The sequence below is a fragment of the Mesoplodon densirostris genome, chromosome 4, assembly GCF_025265405.1.
Source record: "Mesoplodon densirostris isolate mMesDen1 chromosome 4, mMesDen1 primary haplotype, whole genome shotgun sequence".
NCBI lineage: Eukaryota > Metazoa > Chordata > Mammalia > Artiodactyla > Ziphiidae > Mesoplodon > Mesoplodon densirostris.
The window spans coordinates 179,397,770-179,416,117 of record NC_082664.1 but is presented as its reverse complement, the minus strand read 5'-3'; the positions used below and the strand labels follow the sequence as shown (position 1 = coordinate 179,416,117).

Here is an 18,348-nt window from a genome sequence, read left to right as displayed (position 1 = left end):
ATGTTGATTATTAAAGGTCCCTTTCTTTTTTTTGTATTCCTGTGATATTTTGTTTTTCTCTAATAATGTCAGAACACTGAAGGAGTAACGTAGTGCACATGGATATAGGTCCTTAACGGTAGAATCAGAGCTAACCGGTGAGATTTTCTGTGCAATCTGCTATTTGAAATTGGAGGTTTGCAGATAGTATAATGTCTGAGCACTGGGAGACAACCCATAGGGTTTAATGGAATATATTTTCCCCTGCCCTGTTGTGTAGTCATTGAGGCCCATGGTACCTACCTGCCTAATAGTTGTGACTTCTCGCAGGCATCCAAAACAACAAAATTCTTCTTTAGAAAACCTTGGTGGGTAAAAATGTGACCTAAATATTTTTAAGAAGAAAGAGTTTTATTCCCTTGTTCCAGCAAAGGAAGATTTTGAAGACCCACAAATGTAGGCTTGTCCATACCAAAGCTTACAAATGATGTCCCAGCCACCAGTGGAGAAGCAGTGTAGTAGAAACTCATCTAGGAACCACGTTTTTCAGAGACAACGTTTTCGATGTAGTATTTATTTTCCCATTCTCTTTTATTGCACATCATACAATATGAAAAAGACTCCAGAAGAGGCCTGCACAGGCCTTATTCAAGCCATTTAGTTTGGCGGAATTTGGCACTGACTCCCAGGACTACCCCATACCTAGAAGTCCCTAGCATGGTTTTGTTGAAAATTCAGCTGAAGGAAATGCCACCACTGGCTTGAAGACTTTTTTCAGAATTTAGTGCTTTTATTTCTTCTTCAAATCCTTTACATGGCTTCTGTTCATTTGATACTTCCTGATGACTAACTGGAGGAATAGCAGAGTCTTTATTATGGATTTCATGCTGACTTTTGAAGGTTCAACAAAGCCATGTTGTTATTCATTTTTAGCCCTCACATAGGACTTTGTGTTTTTAAACTGTTGAATTTAAAGGCCAAGATTTCTGTCCCTTCCAAATGCTAAAGTTAGAAAAACAGAAGCATGGAATGTTTAATACGCTTTTCTAAACAAACAAATGAGACCGATGTCTGAGTCGTGCTAAGCTATTCTGCTCTGCCCCGACTCACAGGAATTTGATGCCTATTTTAACGCAGGCAATTTTAAGGACAATTTAAGGCTTATGAATTCACTTAAGTATTATTTCACATGTGTTCTAAATGGAAACCGTTTCTCTATAAAGATGCGGCACCAACTACATGTGTATTTATGCATGTATGTGTGTGTGTGTCTGCATATATACACACACTCACATACATATAGGTTTCTTTTTTTTATAAATTTACTTATTTTTTGTTTTCATTTTTGGCTGCGTCGGGTCTTTGTTGCTGCGCGCGGGCTTTCTCTAGTTGCGGTGAGTGGTGGCTACTCTTCGTTGGGGTGCACGGGCTTCTCATTGCAGTGGCTTCTCTCGTTGCAGAGCACGGGCTCTAGGCGTGCGGGCTCAGTAGTTGTGGCATGCCGGCTCAGTAGTTGTGGGCTCGCGGGCTCTAGAGCTCAGGCTCAGTAGTTGTGGCACATGGGCTTAGCTGCTCTGCGGCATGTGGGATCTTCCCGGGCCAGGGCTCGAACCTGTGTCCCCTGCATTGGCAGGCGGATTCTTAACCACTGCGCCACCAGGGAAGCCCCATAGGTTTCTTTTTAACCTAGCTGTTTTCCTAAAGGAAAATCTCACACACATCTTGGAGCAATTATGATATATATGACTGTGGTTCTTAACAATCATTATTTTTTCCAGCGTGTGAGAACGTGGTGATTGTGAATCGGACCTATGGCATCTTAGAGAGTATACATTATCCAAATCCCTATTCCGTCAATCAGCGTTGCAACTGGACCATCCAAGCAACAACTGGAAACACTGTGAATTATACGTTTTTAGCCTTTGAATTGGAACCTCACCCAAACTGCTACACCGACTACTTAGAGGTATGTGTTCTCAAGCTAAATAAATCTCTGCATTTTCAGCTCAAGTTAGCAAGCCAAGATAAAAGTCATCATGCTTCGTAGAACCGAATCTCTCACTCTGCCTACATGTCTATAGTATGCCAACTACCCATGGTATTTGAACAGGTAGATTTCATGTCTCTTTCACTGCATCATCTTGATAGTAAGGATATTTAATCTACTAAATTATATTCACAAATAACTGTGTTTTTAGGTTTCAGTGTAACTTCTGGACTGAGTAATCTTGTATTGCTTAAATAATGCAGAAGTAGAAGAATAGCTTCTGGTTTTTGTTGGTTGTTTTTATGTTTGTTCTCTGTAAACAAAGAATCAGAAAGTATTTAAGTATCATGGCTTTATTTAACACTTAATTTACCTGATACTGGGAATCATGATTTTTATTCTTGTTTTTTATTTTTAAACTTAAGTTCATTTCAGTTAATTTTTCTTTTTGTAAAATGGAAGTTTCTATTTGTTACAATAATGACCACCGATAACATTTATTGAACTTTCCATATACAATGCTATGTGATAAAAGTTGCTTGAGAATTAGGTAACCCAAAATATGAGGTAATCTGCTACTTTTATGATAAAATATTTTATTTACCAAAGCTTTTTTGCTAACTTGCATATGCAACTTTGTAGAGATATAGATTGAACAGGTAGGCAGCTACTTACTTTACTTTACAAATGTAGTTATACATTCATATATAAAATTATATATTTTATAAACTATTATATTAGTTTAGAATATTATTTTCCACTTTCACACTTCATGAAACAATTTTACTCAGGCTATTTACATATATTTTGCCATCTAGTTTTCATCATTAATAAAATCACTTTTTGTGATGTCCTCTAACACATCATCTTTTATCTCCGTCTACATTGCTAATATATAATACTTCTGAATCCACGTATGATGTTTTCACTAGAAATCTTTTCTGAAGAGACCAGTACCCACTGTGATAACATTAGGACATTTCCCCTCAACCCATCTATCCACAACACAATTGTTTAGTGTGTTTCTCTTTAAGATGGTCAGTGATTTTTGGAAGTCTTGCTTGCAAAGGCTTCCAACGTTCAGCACATGTAACTTTGAGGCCATATTCCCAGGGAAAAAACCATTATCTTTGTAAAAGTTTCTTAACCCTCTTTTTTACCAATTCTTTAAAACAAACTAGCATTGATCGAGGTCATTTGAGATTGACATATTTTTTCCAAATTGTACTTTTGTTCAAAACAAAGAAGAGAAAGCTTCCCATACTTTGAGAGACTTTGTGAGGTGCCGAATTTATGGATTCCGTTGTTTTTGAAGGATACTTTCTTTGGGTAAAAAAAAAATCTTGCTTTATACTTAGAAAAACTCAGTATGGTAGAAATAGTAAGCATAGTGTTTACCCATCAGAAAGTTATATTTATTAGTATTCAAAGAAAATATGAGACAACGTAAAACAAACATAAAACAAGCATGAAACTGGCAGTGGTTTTAAAGTCTCCTTTCCTTGATCTAGAGCTCAGGTGGTCTTCACAAGCTTAACAAAGGCATGTTTGTCTCATTCCTTTACCTGGAGTGATCACCGTTTTCTTTTCTTCACATGGTGAGACACTGTCCATTCTTTAGGAAAAAAAAAGGCACAGGTTGCTTTCAAAGCCACGTGTTCATACCACAAACCCAGCAGTCTATCATATCATGTTTGTACTTCTGTGACTGTGTCCACATGCCCTACTGGACCATGAGCTTTCTGAAGGTGTGAGCTGTCTCTGATTAACTTTGTAACCCAGGCACTGATTACAGAGTTGGGATCTTATAGGGGTTCAGTAAGTTCAGGTTAAACTGAATATCGCAGTCATATTTTAGCATCAGCTTAAGGAGAGCTATTAATTAATGAGAAAGCACTGAATTCCAAACTGGCCTTTTTGTATAATCTCTTCACAGTCACTGCAATTCAGCCATTTCAAGCACAACCCAAAATACAATTCGTGGGCGTGAAGAGTGTTGCACATTTAACAATCTGCTGGGTGCCTTATTTGATAAAGCACAGTGGAGAGAGCGGGGCGGGGAGGAAGCTTTTGAACTGGGTTTGAAAGGAGGCTTTGGCAGAAAGAATGGGGAGGAACTGAGCTGAAACCTTTCCAGGGACCGTACTCCAGCTCTTTGGACTTACTTGAGGGTGGAATGGTAACAAAAAGGCCCATCAGATAATTTTTGGAAGTGCTCGAAAACTGTCAAATGAAAAATACTTGTTCCAACAATGGCCGAGCCACTCATCAGAGGCCGTCCACAGATGATGTGTATCTTAAGCAACATTGATGGTGAAAGCAGCAAAAACACAGAATGAGAACCAGAAGTTCAGCAAAGCCTTCCGAAGAATCACACTGTTGCCAGAGAGAGGAGAGGTTTTCCATTTCTTTAAGCCAAGGGGCAAGACCAGAGCAACCTCTACAATGGCTGGTTTATGATGGAAATTTTAAAAGCACAAATAACCACTTAAGGAGAGAAAACCCACAAACACAAAGCCCAGTTTTCATTATTTTAATAACTTCTAGTTCAAGGGTTTTTTCAAGTGACTTAGCCAAGACCAAAGTGAGTAGCTATTACTGCAGCCAGAATTGAGTTATTTTGAATTAACAGAATTGAAACTATGAAAGGACTTGATTAGGTGCTGGTTGGACACTGTGCCCAGCCTTGCTGAGAGGTGTGGGTTGGTAAAGATCCCACTGGGAAGCGAATCCATCCTTTATTACTTTGTCCTCTGGGCAAAATGAAATGATTCAGATTTAGAAATAAAATACTCAGTGGGAGGAAGGGTCATTTGCTTCAAGGAGTAAGACCATGTTGCCCATGCAATTTGGGAAAGTCAACCTTAAGGATTTCTTTGGTATTTTATAACTTGATTTCACTGTTTCATTTTTAGTTTGAGTCTGAGGCTCTATGTGGAAGAAGAGATTTTTCATAGGTATTGAATATACAGACAAAAGTGACGGATTTGGGGGAAATCAGCACAGAGAGGTACAGGAAATCCAGAGCCAGTGTTAGGTCATCTGGGAGCATGTGGGTGGGGAGAAGAGGAAGGAGGAAACCTACGAGGTTGTGGTGTCATGGAAGCTGAGGGGAGAGACTGTGACACGGGGGACAAGGAGAAATGCTCCCAGGAAGTCCAGCGAGATCAGCTCTCGGGCTTCCCCGGGGCGCAGGGGTGGAGAGTCCGCCTGCCGGTGCAGGGGACGCGGGTTCGTGCCCCGGTCTGGGAGGATCCCACATGCCTCGGAGCGGCTGGGACCGTGAGCCGTGGCCGCTGAGCCTGCGCGTCCGGAGCCTGTGCTCCGCAACGGGAGAGGCCACGACAGTGGGAGGCCCGCGTATCGCAAAAAAAAAAAAAAAAAAAGACCAGCTCTCGGGCTTCCCCGGGGGCGCAGGGGTGGAGAGTCCGCCTGCCGGTGCAGGGGATACGGGTTCGTGCCCCGGTCCGGGAAGATCCCATATGCCGCGGAGCGGCTGGGACCGTGAGCCATGGCCGCTGGGCCTGCGCGTCCGGAGCCTGTGCTCCGCAACGGGAGAGGCCGCAACACTGAGAGGCCCACGTACCGCAAAAAAAAAAAAAAAAAAAAAAGGAAATGCAGGGCTTCCCTGGTGGCGCAGTGGTTGAGAGTCCGCCTGCCGATGCAGGGGACGTGGGTTTGTGCCCCGGTCCGGGAAGATCCCACATGCCGCGGAGCGGCTGGGCCCGTGAGCCATGGCCGCTGAGTCTGCGCGTCCGGAGCCCGTGCTCCGCCACGGGAGAGGCCACAACAGTGAGAGGCCCGCGTACAGCAAAAAAAAAAAAAAAAAAAAAAAAAAAAGATCAGCTCTCGGGCTTCCCTGGTGGCGCAGGGGTTGAGAGTCCGCCTGCCGATGCAGGGGACACGGGTTCGTGTCCCGGTCCGGGAGGATCCCACGTGCCGCGGAGCGGCTGGGCCCGTGAGCCATGGCCGCTGAGCCTGCGCGTCCGGAGCCTGTGCTCCGCAACGGGAGGGGCCCCAACAGTGAGAGGCCCGCGTACCGCAAAAAAAAAAAAAAAAAGATCAGCTCTCGTGGGATACCCTCCTCTTCGTGTCCTCTTGTATGTCAGGGTCTCTTAAAATGTGGCACCGGATTGGATTCAACACTCCCGCTAACCTGGCGTTGGACCATAGTATCTGGTTCTTGTGCTCTGGTATTGTAGGTTTGTTGTTAGCCAAGTCGTAATGTCGGATGATGTTAAACACCTGTAATCTCCAGGTCACTTTTACATGAATGGCAATGGCTTCATAGCCAAACATAGGCTATTGTTTCTATTAAATTATATTTCACTATTTTGCCTTAGAATTCCATCTCATCATGATTCCTCTGAATCCTGATTCTCTGGTCTTTAGAGCATTATTCATTTGCATATAAACTCATTGGCCATTGGCCTATGACTTCTCCAAAAATAATTGATAAAAATATCAAAAAGACGCTACCTGTTTCAAATACTCTGAAATGATAGGTTTCTTGGATTAAAATGCATCTGTTATTGAACGTTTTGGGGATAGCACTATTCAAACAACTTGGTAATAATAATAGCTGGTGTTTATTGAACACGTTATTTGCCAGGTAATTCTCGCAGCAACCGTGTGACGTAGGAAATGTCATTTTCCCATTTGACAGGTGAGGAAACTGAGACAAAGCCAGGTTGTCTGTAGTCACAAAGGTTAGAGTAGCGAAGCCAGGCCTTCCACCAGGCTCCGTGGCTGTGGACGGATGCTCTGAGCCGTGACACCACGCATACTCCATGCGTGTTCTCTTCCGTAATTGTCACTCTCAGAGGTGACAAGAGGGGGTCTCCATGGAACCCTCAGGTTGACCACTCGAGTGACACTGTCACCAAGAGGAATTCCTGTTATTTAGCGTGACACTTTCATAGGGAAGCAGTGGTCATTGGCTATATCTTTGCTACATACCAACAACTTACGCCCAGTGTCCAATTTAGAACTTTTCCCAAAATTACCATCAATCTTACTCATCTGTGAGCTTCCAGAATAAATCTTTCCCACATTTTGGAAGTTGAAACATTTTCCCTTCAGACCTCTGGCAGTCCTGCTGTTCTGCCTTATACTCTTGGTTACAGGTACACACTCACACTAACCCATGGAGAGAAGATTAGTGTTTGGGAAAGGGCTGTTCTCCTAAGAAAGGGAGAAACCTCATGCCATGGGATCAACTGAAAAGCCGGGGGAGGGCGGGAACCAAGGGGGCTCAGTAGCCTCTCCTTTCTTTCTCCTTTCTTCTGGCTTTGTTGCTTCTCCCTGCGTACGTATAGTCCATTTCTATCTTTCATCCCCAAAGCTTCCTCTGAGTTTCCTCAACCTCACAGTTTTAGCTTAAATAAGGCTACCCCAGCCATGACACTACGTGACCATGGACCTCAAGTGCTCACAGCCAACTAGACTTTCCCTTGACAAATTACAAGGATGGGTGGCTCATCTTTTTCAGTTTGACAACAAGGCATGGATCTAGCCTGCCTATGGATGAGCGCCCCTCTAGGCGGCCTGACCAGCTCTGACCAGGAGCAGTGAGGCCCAGCCCTCTGGCCTGCATTGCTCACAGTTCACGTCTATGGGAAGAGGCAGAACCTTCCAGCAGGGATGAGGATTCTGCCGGCATGCTAAAGCATTGTTTTGTTCTTTTTTTTTTGGCCGTGCCCTGCGGCTTGTGGGATCTTACTTCTCCAACTAGGGATTGAACCCGGGCCCTCGGCAGTGAAAGTGCGGAGTCCTAACCACTGGACCACTGGGGAATTCCCCTAAAGTGTTGTTTTGAATTACCCATGAAGCGAGCAAGATTACAAAATTAGTTCTGCAATGACCACACCTCTCAGTTCAATAGGATGTAATGCACTTAAACCTGGAAAAATTCATGTAAAGGAATTGACTGTCTTATCTTCTAAATTGGATTTCAGTGTTTCTTCTTCCAGTTTCAAAATCATACAAGGACTCTTTCTACTTCATCTTCACCACATTACACTATCTTCTGTAAGCACTGGTCCAACTAACATTTTCATCTTTCTTTTGCCCCAGTCATAGCTTTAAAAAATAGACATATTTTTCTAATTGCACCATATCCCAAAGTTTAGCTAATTTGTATGTGTGCTCATAAAATGGTCAGAAGGGTCCTGGGTAGCCCCATGGGTTTTTTTCTTAGATTGAGTTCTTCTGAGGTTTTCCCTTTTACTGCTCCCCAAATTATTCCTGACTTTGTGGACAGAGTTTAATTTTTTAAGAATTTGTCATTTTTCTTGAATTTCCTTTCCTTTATCTATTGTTTTTCTTTGTTCTTTTTAAAATTTTTTAAAAAGATTTTGGCTGTGTTGGGTCTTCACTGATGCATGTGGACTTTCTCTAGTTGTGGTGAGCGGGGGCTACTCTTCGTTGTGGTGCGTGGGCTTCTCACTGTGGTGGCTTCTCTTGTTGCAGAGCACGGGCTCTAGGCATGTAGGCTTCAGTAGCTGCAGCACGCGGGTTCAGTAGTTGCGACACATGGGCCCTAGAGCGTGCAGGCTTCAGTAGTTGTGGCACACGGGCTCAGTAGTTGTGGCTCACTGGCTCTAGAGCACAGGCTCAGTAGTTGTGGCACACGGGCTTAGTTGCTCTGCAGCATGTGGGATCTTCCCGGCCCAGGGATTGCATTGGCAGGCGGATTCTCAACCACTGCGCCACCAGGGAAGTCCCTAATTTTTAATTTTTAAATTGTTTTTGGTCCCTGGGCTCATATCTCCTTGCAAAGTCTCACTCTCTCAAGCCTCAAGCTCATGACTGATATGTCCCATTATCACAGGCTCTAGGGAAATTGATCACTCTCTCCTAACGTTTTGGTCACTTCTACAGTAACAACCACTTCTCTGCTGGTCAGGATTAGTCCATGAGAGTACTTCTCTTCACTCTTTACTTTCTGACAGAGGACAGCATATAAAGAATTCAGCAAATGCTATGCTTTTTTTAAGAACAAGACACCAGAGGTGTCTGGGAGGTGTCTGGAAAGTCATCTGCCCGTTGCCATTCCTGTGTGTCTTTTTGCTCCACTAGTGTTGATATGCTTCCTTTGCAAAAAAAAAAAAAAAAAAAGTTTCTGCTGAGGGAGAAGCTGATGGTGGAGGATAAAGCCCCCATAACTGGCTGCTAAATCTGGCTGCCTTCGAGAATCATCTGGGGATCTTGTTAGAAAAATGTATTCGCAGGCCCCACCCCAGACCCACTCAATCAAAATCCCTGGGAATCCCAACAGAGCAAACCCCATCTAAGCCTTAGTCCAGGAGCTGAGGCCACTGTCTATCGTTCACTTCCACTGTGACAGCACATTTTATCCTCACTTCAAAGCTCTCTCCTGGGAAGCTGTAAGTATTTTAACAGGTATCTTCTTAACGTATACCTTCGAGTGCTCTTACATGTTTCTTTTTCAGTAGGTCCTACTTTTCCGTTGCTACAGCTGAATTATATGCTTTGACTCACCAAGGCCTGGTGAGCTGTTATGTTTATCTCATTACATAAAAATGTCAGATTCACTTTACAATGTGTGAATTCTGATTCTAAACTTTCTCCTCCACTTTCTTTATTTGGCATCTTTGCCACTATCATCTTGCATGACATCCTTTCATATCTTTCTGATGCCTTCCCCTCTCCACTGATGTCCGTTTCAAGTCCCCTCAGTTATGTCAGTGACTTCTGTCAAATGCATTTCCCTCTAGTCTTTATAAGATTCACTTCATGTCTTGCCAACTCCTCTTTCTGATGTCATCCTGTTCACCAGATGTTTATATCATTGCTTATTGCACTTCCATGTCCTCCTTTCAGTGACAGAATAAGCAGCTGCTAATGAAAAAAATGGATGAAAACATTACTAATGCCCCTCAGTCTTCCAGTCCTATATCCATGTTGTCTAAGTCTGCAGCCTGAGCAGCATTTTCCATCACTGCAACTGTGCAACATCAGACCCACAGGCTATTGTAATTAGTTAAGGAATACTAGCTGTTTTATGGAGAACTTGGAAATTCTTAGATGCTTAGTACAATACAAGTTTATTTCTCAATCATGTTAGAGACCAATGTAGGTATTCCTTTGCTTTCCACATAGTGATTCAGGAAGCCAGACAAAGGGGAATTTGATTTGGGGAAACCACTTAGCTTTCTCTGCCACAGATGTTTTACAAACAAAGAGACCTAAATTCTAATAAATTTGGGAAATGCTGAATCAAACACAATGTAACAGGATCAGTTGTTTTGTTCTGTTTTTGCTATAGTACTTCCTCAGGCTATTACCATCTACATATGCATCATTCATTCATTTATCCACTCATTCAGTCATTCAAGTATAATTTAGACACATAGGCTGTGGAAATAAAACCGTTCTAGCATCAGTTTTTCTTGTTTTCATGGAGGAGACAGACCTTCATTTATCACACGATACAAAGTTAGTCACAAGCCGTGTGAAGCGCTATCAGGGAATATCATCGGGAGCTCCAGAGACACGAAGCAGGAGGACCCGGCTCATCCGTGGGTCAGAGGACGCATCCCTGGGGACGGGTAACTGAGCAAGGTGTCAGGGAGCTGTAGGGTTCACAAAGGGAAGTTGTGTTGGAGGAACTGTCAAAGGTAAACAAAACCAGACACTAGTCAGAGTTGAAAGAACATGTTTTAATCAGTGTTTTGCTCCTGCAGTAGGGAAGCAGGTCCGGCATGAACTGAGCTGAACTTCAGTTTGTACAGAGATGACTGGGTGTTTCAAAGGGAGAATCAGGGAGCTGGGAGGGGACCCGCGGGGCCTCGAGCAGAGTCAGGGATGTGAAAAACTAGCGAGCGTTGGTCACCATGAGCGTGGTTAGGCCTCTGTGTCTGTATCTGGCAGTGACGGAGGTAAGGATTCAATCCTCTCACAGAGACTGGGAGGCAAGGGGCCTGTCCTTCATAACGGTTGCATTTCAAAGGAATGGAGTTTAGATCCTTGAGAAAGACACTCTGAGTTGTAGGACATACAAATCTAATATATCTCAAAAGGACAGGAGAAGGACTCACAATTTTAAGCCCTTTTTAGTATGTGCTCCAAGAAAGGGTGGTCAGGGGCCTATCCTCAGGTGTTGGCTGGAACAAACAGTAAATCCTTTAGGCGGCCTTGGGCTTTCTCAGGCAGGCACTTGGAGGGGGGCTGGGGTCATCCTGGGGATGTGACCTTGAGCTGTTAGAAACTACGTTTGTGTTTGTTTCGGTCCTTTAATTTGGGGAGAATAAGTGGATGAAATCATTTGTGCAGAGACTCTGCATTCTTTATAGGCCGAGGTTGAGGCTTAGGAAGGCTCAGAGGAGCTCGGCTCGAGTCCGGTCGAGGAGAACATCTGTCAGAACCGAAAGGACACAGCGTGTCTGAGGCCAAGGCTGAGGCTCCCAGCTGGGCAGGGACCTGCAGGTTAGAGCCCTGTGTGCAGGTTCAGAGTTCCAGTGACCGCTTGGGGCAGCAAGAGATCTTTCCAGAGTGTGAGCAGAGACAGCATGCTGGATTGGCACTTTGCCACACTCTGGCTTCGAGAATAAGTGGGAGGGATAAGAGGAACTTTGGAGATTCAGAAAGATGATTGCTGCAGTTCAGGGGCGAGATGACCAGCCCTTCACACGGCTGTGGAGGGAGAACGTGTCAATGACAGGGGATTTGAGAGCACCTGGGGGGTAGAATCAACCGAACTGGACCAACACTGGATGGGGTGGGCATGGTAACACAGCGAAAAGAAAGACATCAGGATACAGCGTAATAGAACTGTGTGCAGAGCAACAACCAGGAGAGGAGACACTCAGGGGCACACAAAAGGCAGCATTCCAGATGGGTTCCATCTTGGCCCAGAATTCTAACACCTATTGGACATTTGTAATCCACAGAACATTCTTAGGGAAACATTATTCTAGAGATGTTTTCCAATTTTTTTTCCCATTTTTGTTCTCATACAAAGAAGCAAAATGTTCAAGTTCATGAGAGATTAGAAAATTCTCCTTCACATCTCAAACGTCCCTTTTGAGAATTACAGTAATCATAACACATTTTAAATCAACTATACTCCAATAAAAATTTTTTTAAAAAGATTCACAGTAATCAATGTCTACTATGTGCCAGCCACTCTTATAGACACCTTGATAGATAATTATTGCTTATCTTCAGGATGATTTGGCAATTGGGTGGTTCTGTGGTCATTTACAGGCAGGAGAACTGGGCCTCAGGTAAGCAACAATACGCACGCTAAGATCACACTGGCAGGAGGTGATGGACCCAGGTCGCTCTAACCGGCAGGCTCTGAAGTCCACTTGGGTTCAAAGCTTTGCTCTTTCTCACTAGCTGTGACCTTGGGCACAGAATTTAACCTCTGGCTTCCTCGGCTTCCTCATGTATTAAATGGCAAAAGTACTTACAACTACTCACGAAGTTGTTATAAGATCAAATGAAGCGACCTGCCCAGCTGTCAAGTATGAGTACTCCAGAAACGTTTATTACTCCTCCCCCGTGCTCAGCCCGCAGAGGGGATGACTCCCTCTTGGCCATTCAGATGCTTCCTCCTACCTTTCAGGGCGTTGTCTCTCCATCTCTTGGACAAGTTGTCTCCCTTCCTCGTGACTCTTCGGTTATGAGTGGCCGTTCCTCCCTCCTGAGGTCTGACTTCCTCTCCCAGGCACAGCCTGGGTCTGTTTGGCTCCAAAAGTTCAGAGTCTGTTCTCTTTCTCTTCCAAGTGTCCTTCCTCCACCATCCAGCTCTTGGGAGGACTTTGACTTCTTTTATCCTTTTAAAGACTTTGCATCCTCTCTAATAAGCCAAGTGTGCACAGATGTCTGTGTTTGCATCACTGCTGGTCTCATGAAGACACAGCTGATTCTGTACAGATCTCACAAACAATGGCCTCAGTTTCCCGACTTTTTGGTTTAAAAGTAAACCACAGTTGGAAGCGGCTCCAGACCCTGATCTTTCTGTCATTCTTGGGCCGTTCCCTGGAATCTGAACTGCTCAGGCCAGCTCTCTTCTATCTGCAGACTATTGTGGATGCCAATAGTAAACTAAGATTTAGTAACTCACCTTGCTCACTCACTAGAGGATGTCTTGCAGGCACTCAGTCTCCATAATAGAACATGAAATCTTGCTCAGTAGTCTCGGCACCTGTTTAGTTTGGTATAGTATAGACTCTGGAGCCAGGTAGCCTGGGTTTAAACCCGGACTTCGCCGCTAACTAGCCAGGAAATGTGGAGTGAGTTATTTAGCTTCTAAGTGGCCCACTTTCCCATCTGTAAAATGGGATAGTCAGCACAAAAGAGTTTTTATATATAAAGAGACTGGCACATAGTAAACACTTACATAATGTCATTATTTGCCCCAGCACCTCAGTTAGGTATAAAGAAATTCCTAAATAGACAGCATTCAGTTCTTTAGGCTGAGATATAAATAACAGTTCATTTCTCAAGACATTTAATTTTCCTCTTGCTTTCTGTCTACAGCCTGCTTCACTAATGCATTTGACAGTTCTCACAAAGGGTAAATGATAAATGATAAAGCCAACATTTTGGTCCACTTATTTTATTCCAAACTCTATTAAGAAATAGAGTGAACAAAATGTTGATTCCATTGAATAACAGGAGTTTTGGGTGTTATCACTGTTACTTAAAAAATTATTTTTGTTACTCTCTGTTATCAGAGAGAATAAGGACTTTGCTTTATTTTTGAATTTAACAATTCTTTTTTTAAAAAAAATAATTACCAATGAAGGAAACAAGAACGATTCTTCTTGAGTTGTTGACGCCTTTCGAAATGTTGACTTACCTCTCTATACCTGTTTCCAGAATTCTAAAGTGGGGATAAAAATGTTATCTGCATTATAGAGCTGCTAGGAATTTTATTTTATTATTTTTAAAAATTAATTAATTAATTTTTTAAATTTTTGGCTGCATTGGGTCTTTGTTGCTGCACACAAGCTTTCCTCTAGTTGCGGTGATCGGGGCCTACTCTTCGGTGTGGTGTGTGGGCTTCTTATCGCAGTGGCTTCTCTTGTTGTGGAGCATGGGCTCTAGAGCACAGGCTCAGTAGTTGTGGTGCATGGGCTCAGTAGTTGTGGCTCGCAGGCTCTAGAGCGCAGGATCAGTAGTTGTGGCGCACGGGCTTAGTTGCTCCACAGCAGGTGGGATCTTCCCAGACCAGGGCTCGAACCCATGTCCCCTGCATTGGCAGGAGGATTCTTAACCACTGTGCCACCAGGGAAGCCCCTAGGAATTTTAAATTAGGTAATAACATGGAAAGGCCTTAGAGTGATACTCAGCACAGCATAAGTGCTAATAAATATTATTTATCATTTTCTTAAACGTAAACACAATTTCATGGGTTATTTGATTTCCAAAACAGCCTTCCCAGCGTGATTAGCGTAGATTGGCCCCACCTGTTGAAAGCAGGGCTCCCTTTCCCTGGCCTCACAGATTTCCTCCAAAAGCCACAGGGCCTGGGTATCCGAATTGAAGAGTGGAGTAGTTAAAAATCCCATTTGCTGGCTGGAGAAGTGCAGAGAAGCAGAGGAGATCTGATGTCTTAGCAGTGATTGATCTGCACCGGCTCTGTTATCATGGCGCTTCCATGGCACACTTCCTGGGCAGATGAGTCATGTTTCCTGGAACTGTCCGTCAGAGGAAGTTTGCTTCTAGGATGCCTGGCATTTTGCTTAGAATTCAGAGATAAGCTATTTCAATTCTAAGGACAACCGCTGTTCAAAACCACACGTAAAAAGTGAAAACAGTGTGCCAAACAATCCAGTTGAAGACTCCCTACCGGATATGACTCTAGCATTGGACGAAGCAGGATCATGATTCAAAAGGAGTTTAGAATGAAGCGTATCCATTGGTTAATTAAGCCAAATACTTTGTAGTGTCATTAAGTGCAACAAGAAGGATTTTAGAAGAATTTTAAGACTCCCAAGTAAAATGCCCAAGTAAAATGTGAGGTTTTTTAATTACAGAAAATTAAAAGGAGAGATGTTTATTTCAGTGTGATCAAAATCCCTTTCCTCAAAGGAAAATGCTCATCATTTGTCACCATCCCTCACAATGAAGAATTTTCCTGTCATTGCATTAATTTGCTGCAGTTGAGGCAAATACAGCCGCCTTCAAAAGAGAGCCTTTGCTCTCAGATTCAAAAGAAACTGTGTGTTTCCCCTCTAAGTATCCTCTCAAACATGAAGGACAGGATCAGGTTAAATAATAATCAGACCTACCAATAAGTTCCACACTACCCGCAAGCCAGTGAAGATTCCATTTGATGCTCAAAACTTGAAATTGCTCTATCCACACTTCCTTTCCTGGTGGTCCTCACCTAGCTCTGCGTCTCAGACCACAGGCATCGAGTGCATGCAAGGTCTCTTCCATCATCCAACAGACACATGGCATGAAGCAGAAGGCTAAATTCAAACATTAGTGGTCATTGTTGTGGATTTCAGTTAATTACACTGATTGACTATTTTTTTTACAATGGGAACAATTTCCACCCACAACATTTCAGAAATTTTTCAAAAATGACATCTTTACCCTTCAGTTCTTACATGTACTTATGTACTGAACAGGCTTTCTTCTCCCGCCCTCCCTCAGTTGGGGAAGAGTCTGCATGGCAGGGCTTTCGGTCCTTCCAGCTCCAGGTTCTAGGATTTCATGCTGTACTATAGGTCCCTCCCTGTTTCTGAGTCCTTCTGTAGCAGATGGTTAGGCTTTTAAGAGGCAGAATAATTTTTTTTAAATGTTGAGTGCTTCACAGTAGTGGTAGAGTTGGCAGAGGGAAGGCTGCAATTCATGGAATTAAATGTTCATGTATATACGAGGGAGAAGATGCTTGGCTTTCAAAGCATTTCACTTCCCACTAGGGAGGGAATTAGGCACTTATTGGTCCATCAGTGACTATCAAAACTTATGTTTGTGAGAGCTTTTTAGTCCCTGAACATCTGAAAGAATGCTTTTTTAATAACGAGTTAGTCTAATTAATAATAAAAACCTAGTTATGATTAAAAAAGGAAGCATTGGGGACAAAATATGGTTTTAAATTAATGCTGGAGGAGATTACCTTATATAATAACATTTTAATGGGCTAATTTTCATGGATAATCTTGAGACACATAAAAAGGATTATGGAGACAGACAATATAATATTTTTAGTAGACCAGCTGGGGATCTGAGAACCTAAAAGGGTAGGGAATTCTGGCACTGGAAAAACATTACCAGTGCACATCTACATTGCTATGTCAGAAGGTCCCCAGAGACAATGCTTTAAAAATAAACTTACCGGATTACACAGGAATACAGTCATTGCAAACATTTTAGAAGATATAGAAAAACCTAGATAAAATAAAAATAACCTAAATTACATCATTACTGATAATATTTGGTGGTATTTATTTCCTGTAGTTTCATCCTATGTATTTATTTTATTTTAACATTTGAAGGGGACCATTTTGTACATACTGTCCTGTAATGACTTTTTTACATGTAACGGTAGCTTGTGAATGTTTCTCCTTGTTATTTATTTATCTCCTTGTTACACCACAGCATTTGCAACATCGAATGTTCCACCGTCACAATACAGCCACCCATTCTTGTTGTAAAACACATAGAATCTTTGCACATTTCCACTACTATAAACAATGCTGAGATAAAACATCTTTGTAGTTAAACCTTTGCATACATCCATGATTAAACAATGATTAAACAAACAAACAAACCCAAATCAGCCTTTGTGGCTTCTAAAATAAGTAATGTGTAGAAAGCAAAAATAAATATCAATGCGCTATTAAGAGGGGACAGCAGCTAGCCACCCCATGGAAAGGAGACTATATGGTCTGTGTTTGAGACAGACCTGTAATTCAGAGTGACACAAAATAACTCAGAATGTGGTCTTTCAGCGGTGTTTCTTGGTCTCCTACAAAGCCCAGCACTGAGTCATTGTTTCCTTTTAGATGGTACCTCATGCTTCCTGCTGCAGCCTGCAGCACGTGGCAGTGCGGCTTTTCCCGGGCCAGGGGAGATGTGTGCCTCTGTATCTGAGGGCACTGCGGGCGCCCCGGTGTCTCACGGGGAGCCTTCACCTCCCAGGGCCATCACAGAGCCCTCTAGAGCCTACCATGCTCTGCTGATGTGCTTTCCTTTAAACATTTGCCTAATTTACCTCCCACAATTGGATTCTTTTTTTTACCCGCTGAGGCTCTTCTCACCCACAATGGGAGCCTTTTACCCTACTTGATGAATCTTGCTTGGCAATTTCTCCTATTGTTACAGGAACATTTCAAAGCCCTTCAAATTTAAGGTAAACTCTGAAAGTTCCAAGTTTATCCAGGAGATTTGTTTGTAGACATTGGACAACAATGTTCTCAACAGCTGTTCTAATAAAGCAGTTCCCATAGTTCCTGGTACAGTTGTTTTTTGGGTGGGGAAAATCGGAAGAGGTGCTCCAAGAATTCACCGGTTCCCACTCCTCTGGAGTTCCAGGGGCCAAGCAGCCAGAGCTGCAGGCTGGCCGGACGGAAAGAGGAGAGGAGGCTGCAACAGGAAAAAACACAGGTAGAGCCACTTTGCTCACCGGTGGTCTCTCCCTGATCCGCTCACCAGGGCAGCCTTGACAGATTCCCCAGTGTCCTCTTCGCCACCAGCCCTGCCATGATCCACCATCTCCCTCCACTCAGACACACACTCCACGGTCAGTCTGCCCCACTGTGCCCCACACAAAAAACCAGGTTGTCATAGCAACACGCTGCCCCTGATGGCCATCCATCTCCTCACAAGTGATTCATTGATTTGTTGCTTCCCCGTCTGGTCTGCCAGGGATGATTCCTGAGAAATATTTTACGTGAGTCAGTTCAAGTTCTTTCTACCTACCCATCATATTTTTTCTCTCAAAACTATTTCTGGTATGTTTCTTTAGAAACAAGATTGGTTCCCTTTGCCTCTGACCAAGAGTTAGAATAACATTTGGGGTACTTTCCATATGCCAGGACTCATCCTCAACCTATTACCTGGTTTGTCTCATTTGCTAAAAGCACAACAACCCTATGAGATAAGTACCATTAACATGCCAAGTTTACAAAGAAATCTTAGCTTATGGAGGTTAAGTAATTTTCACAAGATTATATTCTAAGCATATTTTAGAGCTAGACTGGGCTTTGAATCGAGAGCCTGACACTGACCACTTTGAATATACTGTAGTGTGTTCCTACAGTAAAATTACTGTCCGGCTCTCAGTTGAAATATAATCTTCTACTAGTGATATTGAGTTCAAAAAGCCACTCCGTTAACTCACTGAGTATAGTTCTCAGAAATGTAACCATCTTCTTGACCTTGACCAGAATTTT

General features: G+C 43.1%; 1 protein-coding gene across 1 annotated transcript in view; it reads left to right on the top strand.

The window, feature by feature from the left end:
• The window catches only part of CUBN (cubilin), a 277,325-nt gene that overhangs the window by 68,485 nt on the left and 190,492 nt on the right, over window positions 1–18,348 (top strand). The window contains exon 27 of the mRNA XM_060097791.1: window positions 1,758–1,945. Within this exon, the coding sequence (XP_059953774.1) occupies window positions 1,758–1,945 (188 nt within the window). The remainder of the gene's footprint in view (window positions 1–1,757; window positions 1,946–18,348) is intronic.